At 35.4% G+C, this 16,719-nt stretch overlaps 1 protein-coding gene across 1 annotated transcript in view; it reads right to left on the reverse strand.

The window, feature by feature from the left end:
- Positions 1–14,453, reverse strand: part of LOC100256739 (histidine--tRNA ligase, chloroplastic/mitochondrial) — a 42,324-nt gene extending 27,871 nt beyond the window's left edge. The window contains exons 1-5 of the mRNA XM_010655310.3: positions 14,003–14,453; positions 13,639–13,734; positions 11,480–11,568; positions 11,178–11,307; positions 2,220–2,312 (exon numbers count right to left, since the gene is read on the reverse strand). Of these exons, the coding sequence (XP_010653612.1) occupies positions 2,220–2,312; positions 11,178–11,307; positions 11,480–11,568; positions 13,639–13,734; positions 14,003–14,344 (750 nt within the window). The 5' untranslated portion in view covers positions 14,345–14,453. The remainder of the gene's footprint in view (positions 1–2,219; positions 2,313–11,177; positions 11,308–11,479; positions 11,569–13,638; positions 13,735–14,002) is intronic.
- Between the last annotated feature and the right edge of the window lie 2,266 nt (positions 14,454–16,719).

Genomic DNA, 16,719 nt, shown 5'->3' on the forward strand with positions numbered 1-16,719 from the left:
CTATCTTAAGAAAGGGTGGCCTTTTTTTTCACCTGGCTTCCATTTTTCTTAGAAGAGTCGAAATCTCCTTCTCAAAACTATTGATTGGTATCCTTAAAAATTTGTTAAAGGTTGCAAACCTTTTAGAAGACCAACTTCAGTGAGCTTCTTCCACAAACTCACAAAAACCCCTCTTCTAAACTGTTCAAACTAAGAGATTCTAGAGGACCCACTGCTAGAGAAGAAGATTCATCTCACCACATTTTCAAGGGAGTCTAGTGACCTTCCATCTTATATAATCATCCCCACTAGAGCCAACTTAACACCACCCTTCAAATTGCAATTAACTAAGGCCAATTTTCCCAAGCTTTGTACTGCAAGAGTTGTTAAAGAAGTTCCCCCAAGCACCCCTAAACAACATCTTTAGTGCCTTCATTTTTCTACTAACCTCATCCTCATTATGCTAAATCCATAAAGCGTCACCCACTAATGATAAGGGGAGCTTTGTGGCTTAAACTTAAGTTCTATGCTTTAATCAACTCACTTGAATTGATGTTGCAGCCACCTTAAAAATAGGGACAATTGAGCCAATAGACACAAGTCTACAGGAAATGGAGATTAATCCTAAGTTGTCCATCTTCTTTGCCAAAGTAGCCCAACCAACTAAGTCAACCCCCTTTGAGAAGATAATCGAGAACCTCCTAGCCTTCAAAGAAAAGGCTACCAACAAATTATGACCAGTTTTATTACTTTGCAGCTCTAGCATGTACCCTCTCCCTTTCTCCTTTAACTCCCTAAAAAAAGGTTCACCCTTGTTCCTTTGGGAATAATATTCCACTCCATCCAAAGGCCAAGGGAGGCCCTTTACTCCAAACTCCACCAATAAACACCTTGCCTTCTCTCCAAAATCCTATGAACCAAGCTTTTATTTCCTTCTTCCATAGATACCTAAAATAACTTCATCTCCACTGAGAACCAACTTTTCTAAGGAGTCACCAATCACCAATCACCACTCCATTGTTCTCTTCATCTAAAGAAGGCAAAGACAAAAGGAGAGAGAAGGGCCCAAAGAGGAGTGAAGCCTATGAAAGAGCAAGGAACTAGCTTGGGTTTTAGGGCAAGAGATGCGACACAAGAGGGAACACAAGGAATAAAAAAAAAAAGGCCATATGGAAGTCAATAATGTATGGATACTATTATTAAACTATAAGGCCCAAAAAAGGCAATGGTTTATAATGATCTTGTCTACAAGCAGAAGCTAAAATCCACACAATACAAAAGAATACCATATAATACTAAACTAATTTTAAAAAGGTTTCTATCAGAAGAAACTTCAAAAACAGCTATTCAACTAAGATCCCATTCTTTTGAGTTGGATTTGTCCAACTTATATTTCAAAAGCCAAAAGGCATTTAATTAGCTATAATCATCTTCAAAGTTCACAGAATACCATATAATACTAAATTAATTTTAAAAAGGTTTCTATCAGAAGAAACTTCAAGAAAAGCTATTCAACTAAGATCCCGTTCTTTTGAGTTGGATTTGTCCAACTTATATTTCAAAAACCAAAAGGCATTTAATTAGCTATAATCATCTTCAAAGTTCACGGAATACCATATAAAACTAAACTAATTTTAAAGAGGTTTCTATCAGAAGAAACTTCCAGAAAAGCTATTCAACTAAGATCCCATTGTTTTGAGTTGGATTTGTCCATCAACTTATATTTCAAAAACCAAAAGGCATTTAATTAGCTATAATCATTTTCAAAGTTCATGGAAGAAGAACTTTCCATTAGCTCCTTTGTAATGCTATTGAAACAACGATCTTTTTTAGTTTTTTTTATAGGTAAATTCTTGTCCCTATTGGGACTTGAATTTGGAACCTTCCACAAACCCTCCTCAACCCTTTACCACTTGAGCATCTTGTTGTCCAAGTAGATCAGTTCCGTTCTAGTGAAATAGTTTGCAAAAAAAATTACTAAACTAGTCATGCAATTAATAATTTATTTCATTAAAAAGTGAAACTGAGAATGCATTTTGGAGAAACCGACCTTTAGTGCTAAATTTAATGTATTTAATAGGAGCAACTCATTCCAACATAAAATCTGACTATGAAATATCTTAGAAAGCTTCAATAATACAAAGCCTTACACAAAATACCTTGCAAAGATAATAATATGCAACTAATGTTAGAAGGAACACACTGGCTGTTTAAAAGCATAAAAGGAAAATGCATTATACCTTTCGGCTAGAGACCTTAAATCCAACATCCGATGCTGTGATACCAACTCGCTTAAAAAATGTTACAATAGAAGAAATAAGCTCCGCCTCAGCCTAGAGAATGAAGAGCAAAGATGTAAGCTGACATATAAAATGAGTGCATGTTGAAATATAAGTATAGCACAATCATTTAAAGGACACATTATCCAGCTAGAGAATTTTAATTAAAGTTCTGATCCTGCAACAAAAGAAAAGAGGAAGTTGCGAGAAAAAGGGAGAGTTCAAAAGGATGCTTCAGAATCAAAATGAAACTCTCAGGATGTTCTTAGAAGAAAAAGGAAAAGAAGAAAATTGCACTAAAATAAGTCTTCTTTTTAATGTTTCAGGCATTCTCAAACAAATGCTCACCCCAGGGAACACATCCTAGTTTTATGAGTATTTAGTTGTATGATTGATCAAGTGAATCACAGAAAGCACAATCTGACTTCACATGTGACCCGCAGGAATAGTTTCTTTCTTTTGTTTAAAATAATGATGCATTTGCGGCTTTTTCTTTCTGCTAGGCAAATAGGGATATATTAAAAGGGGCCTAACTAAAAAAAAAAAGGAGGCACACACCCCATGTACATTGGAAGTATACAAGAGGCACAAAAAACAAACAAGTATAATCTATACCAAAATCCTGCTTCCCAACTTAGACCATCAATAAAATCAAAATCACTCACCATCTCCAATGGGACAATAGACCCCTTCAAAAGGGATTTAATGAAGACTTCCTTTAATCTTTGATCAGAAAGCTCCTCCTCATTAGAAACCTACTCATTGCACTCTCTGCAAATAACCAAAACAAACAGAAGGAAGGCATTCAACACACTTTTTTTTTCCTCCAAGTATCCATATACGAATATGCAAACCTTGTAGAAGATCCTTAACTATTTCCTCCACTGAAGCCCAAAACTTGCAACGATGATATCCCATGGTAATTGGCCCATCAAAATTGAAAAGATATCCCACAGTAATTGGCTTTGCCACAATGAACTAAAATATTATTGCTATTTTTCAACAATATTAAAAACAACATTTGTTCACTCAAACCCATCCCCTCATCATGAGTAAAAGAGAGAGAGACCAAGAGGAAAGGGGAGAGGGGAGGAGGGGTGGGGAGGAAGGAATCGGAGAGAAGCAAGCCCTTAATAATTCATACCTCAATAGCATGGTGGTTACAAATCCCTTAACATTTGCCACCGAATCACCAAAGCTCTAAACTTCCAACCACATGTTTCCAATCTAAACGAGGTTCTTCCTTAACCATCACTCTTCACCAACCCTCACCCCCAATCCAATAAAATAGGTGAATGGTTTGACACTAGTCTAGGCAAAATTACCAGAGAAATAGAATAAAAGTGATCCTCCCAATCCTTGGAAAAGAAAGAGAATGGTCTAACTAAGAAAAGGATAGGCCTTTTGCCCCTGCACCCTGTGTGTACCCACATCTAATTAAAGGACTCACCAACTCAAGCTCCTTAATGAACTTTGAGAAAGCTCTCATAACAAAAGGCATCCAACTACTAAGTCTCTCAGAACACTAACAAACCACATTGAAACCCAAACCCCCTCCCCCTCTTAGGATGGTCCCAAGCACTATCACTCATCCCATCACCCTCTAATTACCCAATCCCTCTATATCCCTTCTTTCCATCTTCGTTAGTGGACCATAGATCCCTAAAATGGTCTAAGTGACGTCATCTTCACAATCTCCATTAAGTAACAAGTGTAACGGCTCCAAGAAGAGGAAGATGTTGGTTTATCGTGGAGTCTAAGTCCTTTGAACTCTTGAATGGGGTAGTTGTTGGGAAGCTAAGAGGTTCATCTTAGAGAGAAGCAGAGGTCTCTCCTCTTGAATTAGGTTTTGGGAGTTGAGTTTGCATTGGTTTTTGAAAGGTGTGGAAGCATGTTGCTAGGAGGACAATAGTAAGAGGTACTACAAAGGCTGAGAGGATGGGAAAAGGAAGTTCAAGTTGGAGTGGCATTCAAATGAGGCGGGGGGGTTCATTCTCTGATTTGCTCTTCATTTGGAAGTAGAGAGATATTGACTAATCTTCCTTGAGGATAAAGGGCTTCTAGGGGGTTGGGTTATTTTGGCTGAGAAGCTTCCCTTTCTAGGTGTAGTTTCCCCAGCAAAGACAAGGCATCCTACTACCTTAGATGCATTTAGGCCTGAGAAGAGTCGAAAGGTTCCTTTGGAGCCAACAAATGGGTCTTTTGTTGATGTAGCTAAATTAAAGATTGCGAGGGTAGGAGAGGATTGAGAAGTGTTTGCATTTGGAGAAGCAGGGTGTTTTCAAAAAGGTGTGCATTCTAAGGAAGTTTGGGTGAGGGTGGTGGGACTTCCTCTTCATTTATGGAGATGGGAGGTGTTTTGTTTTGAAAGCTAAGGGATTGTTCTAGAGGGTTCGTTGCAATGGATAAAGATATTGCTCTTTTTTCACAAGTACAATGGGTCAAGATTTTGGTGAAATCCGAAGGTAGAGATTTGCTTGGCTCAGTACAAGTGGTGGTGGGAATGTCTTGCTATGCCATTCAGCTGTAGTGGGAAGCTCCACCATGGTTTTCGCAAGTGGCTCCAATGAGTAGGAGTAGTGGGTGCTTTGATCCGAAGGTTAAGGATGACGAAAGGAGTGGTTCACGTGATGGTGCTAGAGTGAGACAGGTGATGTCAGTCTTGCAATCCATAGTTAATGGCATGCCATTCTTTGATGGAAGGAGAAAAAGGAGAGCAAACTTTGTAACTAGTAGTTTTGAAAAAGGGACTACAAGTGGGTTAGAGCAAGGTATTGGGAAGGAGTCTAGTCATAGGTGGAAGAGACTCAGTGGAAGAGGCATCCTCTAACGAAGACTTGAGTGGGGTTGGGTGCAGGATAGAATTGGACCAACAGGAAACGATTGAGGCCTAAGTCTTGCAAGCTTCTAATGGGAATGAGGCCAAGGTGATTAGAGGCCCTATGGAGAGGGGCGTTGGCTTCTAAGCCCACAAGGTGTTTAGCTTGGACCAAGCTATGTTGGTAAGGGTTGGAAGCAAACCTAGCTCAATTGTTAATGTGGGCCAAAGATTTAGGGAAGCGAAGGCCCTCTTAGCCGTTTCAAAGGGGTTAAGGCTCTTGAGGAGTCCCAAATTGTTGTGGAGTGAAAGGTTGTTGAAGGGCTTTTTGGTAGGGTCAAGAATGATGCAATGTCATCAATGTGGTCATCGACAAACTATCATTCAAAGATAACAGACAAAGCTCTCTTAGTAGAGACATCCAAGTACCTTGGCCCTTTTCCTTGGTCTTTTGTCTCCTTAGGGATTACCCTTTCTCTAAGTTGGATTGGGCCTTGGTTTGTTGGCAAGGGTGCTTGCAATGATTGTTGTGGCATGGACAACTTGGAAGGGGAGGTTATCCTTGATCCTTTAAGGATTATCTTGATCAATGGGAGGGCTTTGGGTTGTACAACAAGTCTAGAGCGTGAATATGTTGAGGCAGGGGCGGGTTATTTAAGGAAAATGAGATGGTTGACAGGTCTCATAAGGGAGTAGGGAGGCCTCTAAATTGTTGGTCCTCTAGTTGTCCGGTAAAATTCAGCAATTTCTTAGGCATGCCAATAGAGGGGTTTAAGGGGGAGATTTTGAAACTACTTAAGAGAATGAAAATGAGAAAAAGGCAAAAGGGTTAGAAAGGGAACTTAAGAAGTTAGGGTGTTCTGTGAACAACTTTGCAACGGGTTGTGAAAGTGGGCTCAACACGGAAGGTGGGGTCATTGCTCCAAGTTACAAATGAAGTTAAGAATTTTATCTTGTAATGTTAAAGGGGTCAATGATAGGAACAAATGGAAGGTTGTTAAGTCAATGATTAAATGTCTAAGTGGATTTGGTTTATTTACAAGAAACTAAAATTCAAGAGATGTCTACCAGGTTGGTGCGAAGTCTAAGAGTGGGAAGATGCTTAAAGTAGAGAGCAGTCAACTCAAGGGGTGCAGCAGGCAAGGTCCTTGTGTTCTAGGATAATAGGGTGCTTAAGGTGGTTGGAATGGAAGTGGGTTAATTCTCAATTTCGTGTTTGTTTAAAAATGCAAGGATGACTTCTTCTGAATTTTTAGAGAAGTATATGACCCTACGTTGAGGAGGAACAAAGAAGAAATGGGTTGTCCTCAGCCATGGGGAGGTTCTTAGAGGTCATTAAGGATCTAGAGCTAATAGACTTATCCTTGTAAGGGGGCCCTTCCACCTAGAGTGATGACATGAATAATCAATCCAAGTTGAGGCTTACTTGATTCTTGGTTTCTGAGGGTTAGGAATGTCACTTCAGTGGGGTTGTGCAATATATTTTACCCAGACTAGGGTCTAATCTTTTTCCCATTTCACTAGATGGGGGAAGGTTGAGGAGAGGTACCTCTTCATTCAAATTCGAAAACATGTTATTAGAAGAGGGTTTCAAGTATTTGCTGAAAACCAAGAGGGCGGGGTTCAATTTTAATGATTCATCAAGCTTCATTTTGGTTGCCAAAATTGAAAGCTTTAAAGTCAAATTTGAAAGTTTGGAACAAAAAAGTGTTCAACAAGACTAAAATTAGAAATGCAATGGCCCTAAACCAAGTGGCTTTTTTGGAATTCTAAGAAGTCTAGTGTCTTAACTCTAGAGGAGGTAGAAGACAAAAAAGAAGCAAGGGACGATTTTAAAAAATGGGTCCTTTTAAAGGAAATTTCTTGTAGGCAGAAACTAAGGGAAGTGTGGTTGAAAAGAGTGATGAAACACTAAGTTCTTTCATAAAATGGCCAATGCCCACAGAAAGAGGAACTTTTTGGTTGAGATTAAAATTAATGAAATTAGGCTCTCAGAGGATAACGAAATAAAGGATAGAGTAGCTAGACTCCTTAATTCCCTAGGCCTTTCAACGATTGGGAGGTGGAAAGTGTGGAACGATTTCTTTTGAGAATTCAAGAAAGAGGGTGTATAAGGATGAGGAAAAAAGGGTGCTTTAGACAAAGACAAAGAACGGAAAGTTTTCCGTCAAAACTCTCTATTCCACTTTGGAACCGAGAGTCTCTATTCCAATAAGCATTATTTGGAATTCCTGGGTCCTGCCTATGGTAGGCTTCTTTGCTTAGGAGGCAACATAGGGAAAAGTCTTAACCTTGGATCAGGTTCAAAGGAGGGGGTGATCTTTAACAAACAGATGTTTCTTTTGTCATAACAAAGAAGAATCCATAGACCACATCCTTGTCCATTGTGTAGAGACAAGGGTTTTATGGCAATTGTTGTTTACTCTTTTTGGTGTCTTAGATGCTATTCTCTTCAATTAAAGAAACCTTCTAGGCTAGCATGGTTCTTTTGTGGGCAAAAAAACGTAAGGCCTAGAAAACAAATACACCTTTTGGAAAGTTTAGAAGGAAAATAACAAAATTACTTTTAAAAATGAGGAGCTTTCAAACTAAAGGCTAAAAAACTCGTTTATTTGTAATTTATGATCATGGACTAAGTTGTTTATAAATGATGGTCTTGTATCTTTAATTAGCTTCACTGATTAGTTGGATTCTCCATGAGGGAGGATGGTATTTTTTGTAGCCTTTTCTTTTTCTTGGTTATGCCTTTTGGCGATCAATATATACTTCTTGTATACTTTTGGACACTCATTTGGCACCTCCTTTTTATATATACACTTTTTTACCTATCAAAAAAACAAAAAAAATCTTCACAATTTCTAGCCCGGGAAGACAAAGTGATGTAGGATAACCCTAGGATGGTTGCCTACACTCAAGGGTAGGTGGGCTAGGGTTTTATTTTTAGGGTGTAAGGAGAGGAACAAAGAATAAATTTTATGGTAGAGAAAATTATAAGATAAGAAATAGAGAGAAAGAAAAAACAATGAAGAAAAAATGGAAAAACCTTAGAGTTTCACTAAGGCCTTAGGAGTCTCACCTAGAAGAAAATCAATGGAGTCTCACCGTTGAAGGTTGCAACCTTACAATGAAAGAAAGTATAATATTATTCATCAAATTCATCCCTTTGATTTACATTGATTAGCCTATTTATAGGCTTCTCTAAGAAATCCAAAGTCTACTAGGACTCTAATAACCTATTATGATTCTAATTCTAATTATAACATCCAAAGTCCACTAGGACTCTAATAGCCTATCATAACTCAAATTCTAATTATATTATAACTCAACTAGCTAATCCTAATTAGACTCCAATAAATACCAATCTCTATTCAATTCTAATTAATATTAATCCTACTTAAAGTTTACTTAGGTCTTCCCTTTCTTTCTTGAATAAACTTTAAAAGGCTTTCCCCCATCAATTCTCCACAGCTTGAAAGAACTCGGCTCAGATGAGTTAGATGCTTGATACAATTCATAGAGATCGGGGTTAATCTTCTGAAAATCCGTTGTCGTAATCCATGTATTCTCAGAATGTGGTTTGCCTCGCCATTTCACCAAAAATTTTTGGTATCCACCTTGTCGAGTAGACACAAGTTGATCATCAAGAACATACTCGATCTCAGGACGTGGGCTAAGAGTAGGTGGTAATTGAAGATCCAACTCTTCACTTACATCGTTGTGATGGCCATGGTAAATATACAAATCTTCCACATTAAATATTGGACTAAAATGCAAGTTTGAAGGGAGCTCTAACAAATAAGCATTCTCACCCAACCGCTTTAGTACCTGAAATGGACCCGCTTTCTTAGCTTGAAGCTTTTGATATGTGCTCGGATGAAATCTTTCTGGTCGTAAACGAACCATCACTAGATCACCTTCTTGAAACTGAATATATCTTCGATGTGCATCTGCTGCCTCTTTATAGTTCTCATTGCTGATTTTGATTTTTTCTCGTACATTTTCATGTATATCTTGTATATGACGTGTAAATGCATCACCATCTTGGCTGGTGTGGACAGAAGTAGGTAATGGTATAAGATCAACAAGTTGCTTAGGTTTCAGCCCATATGCCACTTCAAAAGGTGAGTACCCAGTAGTACGATTAGTGGAGCTATTGAAAGCAAATTCGGCTTGTGGTAAGACATTATCCCAATTTCTCAACTGATCTCTCACAATGCATCTCAAAAGATTACCAAGACTGCGATTGACAACTTCTATTTGTCCATCAGTTTGAGGATGAAAAGAACTTGAAAATTTTAATTGAGTACCTAGCTTGGCCCACAAAGTTTTCCAAAAATAGCTCATAAACTTGACATCACGATCAGAAACAATAGATTGTGGTAATCCATGCAATCGAACTACTTCTTTAAAGAATAAGGCAGAAACATAAGAAGCATCTGAAGCCTTCTTACATGGGATAAAATGTGCCATTTTGGAAAATCTATCAACCACAACAAATATAGAATTCAAGCCCCGTTGTGTCTTTGGTAATCCAAGTACAAAATCCATGCTCAAGTCTTCCCAAGGTTTGGAAGGAACTGGTAATGGCGTATATAACCCCGCATTTTGCTTTGAACCTTTTCCTACTTAACATGCTCGACATTGTTTGATAACCTTCCAAACATCGTTCTTTAAACTAGGCCAAAAGAAGTGATCTTCCACCAAAGCAATGGTCTTATCTCATCCAAAATGTCCACCCATTCCGCCTCCATGAAGTTCCCATATGACATGATCATGTAGAGAAGTCCTTGGTAAGTATAAACGATTTTTATAAAACAAGTACCCTTCTAAAATCTGGAAATCAATACAAGTTGCTTTTGAACCACTCAAAAGAGAGGAATAAACATCCCCAAAATTAGCATCATTGTCATAGCAATGCTTTAATTCTTCAAATCCAATTGTAGTGGTTGACAAGTTTACTAAGAGAAGGGTCTTCCTACTAAGCTCATCAACTGATATTAAACAAATATTGGGATAAAAACCTCATATTCATTTCACTTTTGGAATTCATTTCTGGAAATATGATTCTCATTCCCAAGTTTGATGTCAGCAGCAAAACACACTCCAAAAGAATTAGGAACTCCCCTTTGAAATTAGTGAACTCTTGTTATGCTACATGTAGTATATATGAGATCAGAGGAACAGCTAATGATGATGATTAAAAGACATATAATTGTGAAAAAATCATAAATGATGTGTACTTGGAGCCTTCTCTCAAGTGGAGCTCTAGAGATGAAAATTTGTCAAAAGATTCCAAGAAAAATAAAGAGAACGCAATGCCCAAAAAATAAATTTTTTTTTAGACAAACAGAAAATATACAGTGACAAGCACCAAAGAGAAAGAATCTAAATAATGTTGCAATATTGGGAAAACTTCAATATAAAAAAAGGACAAAGAAATCATAAATTGACAACCAAGTTATAATTATTTAAAAAGTTCAAAACCAGATCATGGGAGTTCCATCAAACATCTGGACATTGAACAATAATTTTGATATAAAAATATCATAAACATCAGTACTTCCCTTTTAAGGATTCCACTGTTGAACATTCAGGGAAAATTAAGAACATTGACACTTAGTTAAAAAAATAAAAAAGTGAAGTACTTGTGTGGTGCCCCCTTTTGTTAGGTGCTTTTAATAGAAATTATATTTCTCCCTATCAAACAAAAGGAAAAGGGAACATATAGCAGAATCATCTCAGTAGTTCACACAATACACACACACAACAGAGTCTGCTATTAATTTTATTTTAAATATAAAATTATAAAAATAAGCATAAAAATTAAAAATTATGCAACAGTAACTGACATTTACAGGGCAATTAAATAAAGAGGATTGAAAATAGTGTGGAAATTGACAAATTGATGTTAATAATGTCTTAAATACATCTTTATGCTATTTAACTGTGAAGGAGCTTACATAGTAAATTCTCATTTTATTTTGTCACCAAATTAATTATCATAATTAAACAGGGTTGGTAAGTAATTTAATAGTGTAATGATTGTTTGGAGCGATGGAAGAGAGAGAATCTTTCCATAGACTTAGGTTAGGAAGACACACCATAACCTCTGGCACACCAATGATATCCATATTCCATTGGTAGTGCTCACGACGGCGTCCCCTTGTCATTCTCTCATAACGCCAACACTGTCCTACAGCAAACCATTTCAATGGAAGAGATACAGATTTTCTGGACAGAAAAAAACATGGAGATCAAATTCTGGCATCTGTACCTGGATACAAAAATTATAAATAGATAAATGAATGAACCAAAATTCTTTGAACAGTCAAATTTTTTAGTTGACACTACATCATTCAGAAAGCAGAAGCAATGAAATACAGAAGAACTAGTATCTTAGTACCCTTTCTGTATCACAAGTCTTGCCAAAGAAGGAGTGAGCTCAGGCCTTAATGCAACACGGCGATTTCCCCGATCCTCAAAACAGTATAGCTGCATCAAAAAAGAATTTCACCATAGCTCCTCATTGCCAATAGGTAACAAAAAGGAGCTAAGCAGTAATTTTTTTGAGCACATTAATTAGCATTATAGTGACTATACCAAAAGGAATCCTACTGTGCTTGTGCGCACATGCATGCATGCAAACGATAGTGGCTGTTATAAAACTTTGTAATAGCTCTAGGAAATGAGCAGTCTATAGAAGGATGTATCAAAACAGTGCATACTTAAGAGCTAACTCTAATATCAAGCACCTAAAAGCAAAAGGTTATATTCAGGTGTACATTATCAATGCCAAGGAGAACCTTTTCCTTGTAGGAAAGATCACTTCAACTCCAAAATTATTCTCCATTAGTAATATTCTTACCCAACCATCATGCTGCATGAATATTCAAACAAGCAATCACACTTGGTTTGACAAACTCAGATACGCTACTTGACCTTCCGGTTTCTTCTAATCCATGCATCGCTTACCTTTGTCCCCAACAAAGTGGAGAAATTGTCTTATTCTTGTATTTTGATCATACAATTATCAACAAAAATGATATCATCCACATATATGAATTAAATAATAAACTTCATATTCAATTTCAGAGAAATACAATAAAGCACTTCATGGGGAAGGCAGAGTTAGGCTTGAGAAATATTTATGCTTAATAAGGCAGTACTTGGAAAGTGGTTGCAGAGATTTTTGAAGGGTATTAGCTTGTGGAGGAGAGCTATCATAGATAAGCTTGGGAAGGTGAAAGAAAGTTGGTGTTCCAAAGAAAGGAAGGAAGGAAGGGTATATGGGATGGGGATATAAAATCTATTAGAAGAGGGTGGGAAACATTTTATTCTAGAACAGACTATGTTCTTAGGTGTTAGTTTTGAGGAGTGTTGAATAGGATTCTCCAACAAAAAAGAACTATCCCATTTTACTCAACATGCTTCACACTAGAATGTTTGGGTGGTGGGTTTATGGGCTGAGAGGATGAGTCAAGGTAACCAAAGCACTTATATCTTTAGGATTTTTCTCAGTGAAGAGTTGGAGATGATCAAGTTGGTCCTTCAATGTACTTAGTCCATGGTTTTAGGAGGGAATTTTGAGGACAAAATTTTATTTTATTTTATCAGAAACGAACAATTGAGTGGGGTTTTTTCAGTTAGGTCCCCTAAGTAAATATTACAAAGCAATTCCTATTAGATTCCAACAAATGATTGAGGGGTTCACGAGCTTCATGGACAGTTGATTTCTCTACTTGGAAAGCATCATGGGAGAAGGTTCTGACGACTACTCACTCATTAGGTTTGGTCTCTAATTGAGTGGTGTTGCCCATGAAAACAAGGGAAGGAATCTGCGCATCTTCTGACACCTTTTGTCCTTATTTGGACTCCCTTAGGTGCTTCAGCAAACAAGGGAAATGCTTCTAGGGTACCATGGGAGATTTGTAGCCAAGAAAGGAGAGATGGTGTGAGGAATGGCCTCGTTATGCTTGTTTTGGAGTATTTGGAACTAGCATAAAGTAGGATATTTGATGATTTGGAGTGTTCTAATAAAGGTTTCAAAAACCATTTACTAAAATCCTTGTTTAAGAGGCATGGGGAAGCCTTCAGGATTGATAGCCTTTCTTTGTTAGAATTCATTGAATATATCTGGTTTAGACCATGATTTGGCTTTCTTCATAATACTTTTGTTCCTGCAATTTGGCGATTGTATGTATACTTCATGTGTATTATGATCATGCCCCCTCTTTGTTAGGCGCCTATTTTATTATATATTTCTAATTTGGTGCCTATTTTTCTATATTTCTAATTTGCCTATCAGGAAAAGGATACTTAATGGGCATCCAATTTGCTCACTCCAAGAAAAGGTTACTAAATGTAGGACAAATAGGCTTTGTTAACCTATTGTGCAGCTGCACCAAAAAATAACCTCTTTACAGTCGAACCATTGATTCTCCTGCTTTGATTACAAGCAGAATAACATATTACTTATGTTCATAAAGTAATTATATGAACATTTGACAACATGTACATTTTGGCAATTGTAAAGAAGATTCCAAGACGAAACAAACGGCTAACCTGATCCCTAATCTCCTCGCCAGCTTTTCTAATAAACAGGGCCTCCGACTCAAGCACCGGAAAATCAACTTCTTCGAATCCAAACGACCGCGAAACCTAACATTCCAATAACCGGTTAGTCTGTAATCCGCCATTTCGTTGCTATAAAAAATAACAAGGTAAAATAAAGGATAAAACCGAGACAAGAAAAAGGAAAATAAGAAAAATCAACAATAAATATTTCGTGGAATCATGTTGTGTTTGTGTTGATCTGAGAATGTCAAAATTGCGTCCATTTTCTTTCCCTACCAAGGTATTCAAGACAAAGAAAACAAATTTAAAAAATACATATATATATTCGACGAAGTAAGATAGGGACCCTAACCTCTCTGAAATGGTTAAAAAGCCAGTTGCGGAGGCGCATATCCTCGGGCGGGAAATCTCGGGTTCCTCTGGGAGGATTGACATCAATCTTCTGTACCGAATCTTCAATCGGCGGAGGAGATATAGCCCCGGACCTGCCGCCTCCGACATTGTCACCGGAACTTGAGACAAGAGAGTGCGTTGGAGATGATGCTGCAGACGACAAGGAAGAGAGGTTTCTAGGGTTTGGGAAGGGGCGAAGGCGTATAAGTGGGAAAGGAACGAGTGCAGAGGAGAGAGAAGAACGGAGGAAAGTTGTGGCTAGGGAGGGCTTGAGGATAAGGAGAGATGCGTGCACAGGCATGGCTGCTGCAACCTGTTTACGCCAGGAATTCAGTGCGTAAAAATCGAATACGAGGAAAAGGGCAAATACAACAAATTAAAATAAAAATAAAAATGGAAACAGTTGACACAATTTGATCTATATCATTGTAATTTTAAAAACTATTATAATAATTTAAAATTTAAATTTAAATTATTTAATGAATTTTTTAATTTTAAGAATAATTTTAAATAAAAAAAATTAATTAATTATAAATTAAATAAAAATAAATAAATAACTATGCCTATAACTAAGTATTAAATGTATGAATGTAATAAAAAATTTAGATCATTTATATTTTAAAAAAATAAAAATATTTATTTTTAAATTTATTAAAAAAATAGTATTAGTAAGTATTAATTTTGAATTATCATCATTTATTTTTAACAAAATAAATCAATTTTTCTTTTATAAGATATTAATATCCATTTTTTAATATTTATAAAATAAATATAATTTATAATTTTATTATAATATTGCTATTCATGTTTTATTAAAAACATTTTATTTTCCATAAAACTTGAATTAAATGTAATTCATATTATACAATTGAATTTAGAGTTTGTTTTTCACAAATAGAAAATAAAATTTATTTTTAAATACAACTTATTTAAAAAAAAGGTTTTGATTTTTTAATTTTTGAAATATATGTTTAAAAATAACTTGTATTAAGGAATTAAAATACTTCATACAATGAATAGTAGATTATGAACCAAATGAATAAATTAAATTGGATTTAATAAATTCTAATTTCAATATAATGATATAGAATACTATGGTATAATTAACTCTCTTTAATAAAATGTTGAGTAAACTTCAAAATTGGATCTTGAGAGAGCCAATATTTTTCCTATGGTCCCAATGGCCCTCACTCTTACTCACATTCCTTGGTAGTACATTAATTGAAGGATAAATGAGTTTCTTATTCATAATGTACATAAGGATGTTTTGATAAATAAATAATATATATATATATATATATATATATATATATATATATATAAGGTTGCATAGGAGCTTATGAATGGTTTTTCTGGATTTAACTAATTAATTAATTGAAGCTCAATAATACTAATTAATTAATTAGAACTCGACAAATTAAATTAATTGACCTAAACCAAAGATGGGCTTAAGCCACTGAAGTCCACAAGTAAATATAGGTAAATCCCTTAGGCCATATTTGGTTTGCCACATATAGCATGAGATATGATAAAAGAATAAAAATTATATCATATCCCATGTTTGCTCAGTGATGTGATAGGATAAGTTATTCCATCACTTATCATGTCCTATGTTCAACCACACATAGATAGGATAAGTAGTGGATTATAGTATCCACCCCTATTTTTTTCATCCCTTTCACATGGGATAAGTTAATCTCATGGTATAATATGGGATATACATATCCCATATATCAAACATTCATTTTTTTTGTCAAATTTTTATTTTTTAATATACTCGTTTTTCAAAATAGATTTTTTTATTATAAATTAAATTTATGATTAAAAAGAAAAACTAAAAAAATATTTATAAAATAATATTAATATATGATATATAAATTATTTTTATATATTAAATAACATAATATCAAAAAATATTTGTGAAGTTTGAATATTTTAATCATGAATATTGTTAAACATAACAAAATTTTCATTTTTTAAGTAGAAAATATTTGAATGTGATATAATTTTTATTTTAAACATTGAAATTAATATATATTTCATATTATTTTTTATTCATTTCACAAATTAAATATAAATATAATATAGTATATTTCATTTGATATGTTACCTTAAAATATAATGTTCATGGGATATGTATATCCAATGATATCACATCCCATTAGAAATCATATTCTAAGATATGCATTTCCTATACAATGGGATATGATATCTTATGATATACATATCATATCCTATTTTATCCCATCAACCAAACGTAACCTTAGGGTTTAGGACTTATAATATATCAACCATTGTGTTTTCCAGAGAAAGAAAGAGCCCTAACTTCTATCCTCACAAAAAAAATTTCACCATTCTCATATGTCAAGGTTGAGGAGGGAGTTATTGGATAGAAAATCATGAGGTTTTGATATCTTTATTGTGAAAGGATTTGGGTTTGGGAACATTCAAACCCCGAGTATGATTTCTAACACACCTTATCAAGTAAAAATTGTTTGTTATCCCTCTACCGTTATGCCTATGATTTTAGATGCATACATCCTAAAGCCCAAATAAATATTAGATCACTCAACAAATCCGTCACAAAAATCAAACTTAAGAAGATTTCTTTTTCATTAGAAACAATGGATGATCTTATATGGATATCATATCAAATTCCATATTTCAAATGATAAA

The sequence above is a fragment of the Vitis vinifera genome, chromosome 8, assembly GCF_030704535.1.
Source record: "Vitis vinifera cultivar Pinot Noir 40024 chromosome 8, ASM3070453v1".
NCBI classification, from domain to species: Eukaryota; Viridiplantae; Streptophyta; class Magnoliopsida; order Vitales; family Vitaceae; genus Vitis; species Vitis vinifera.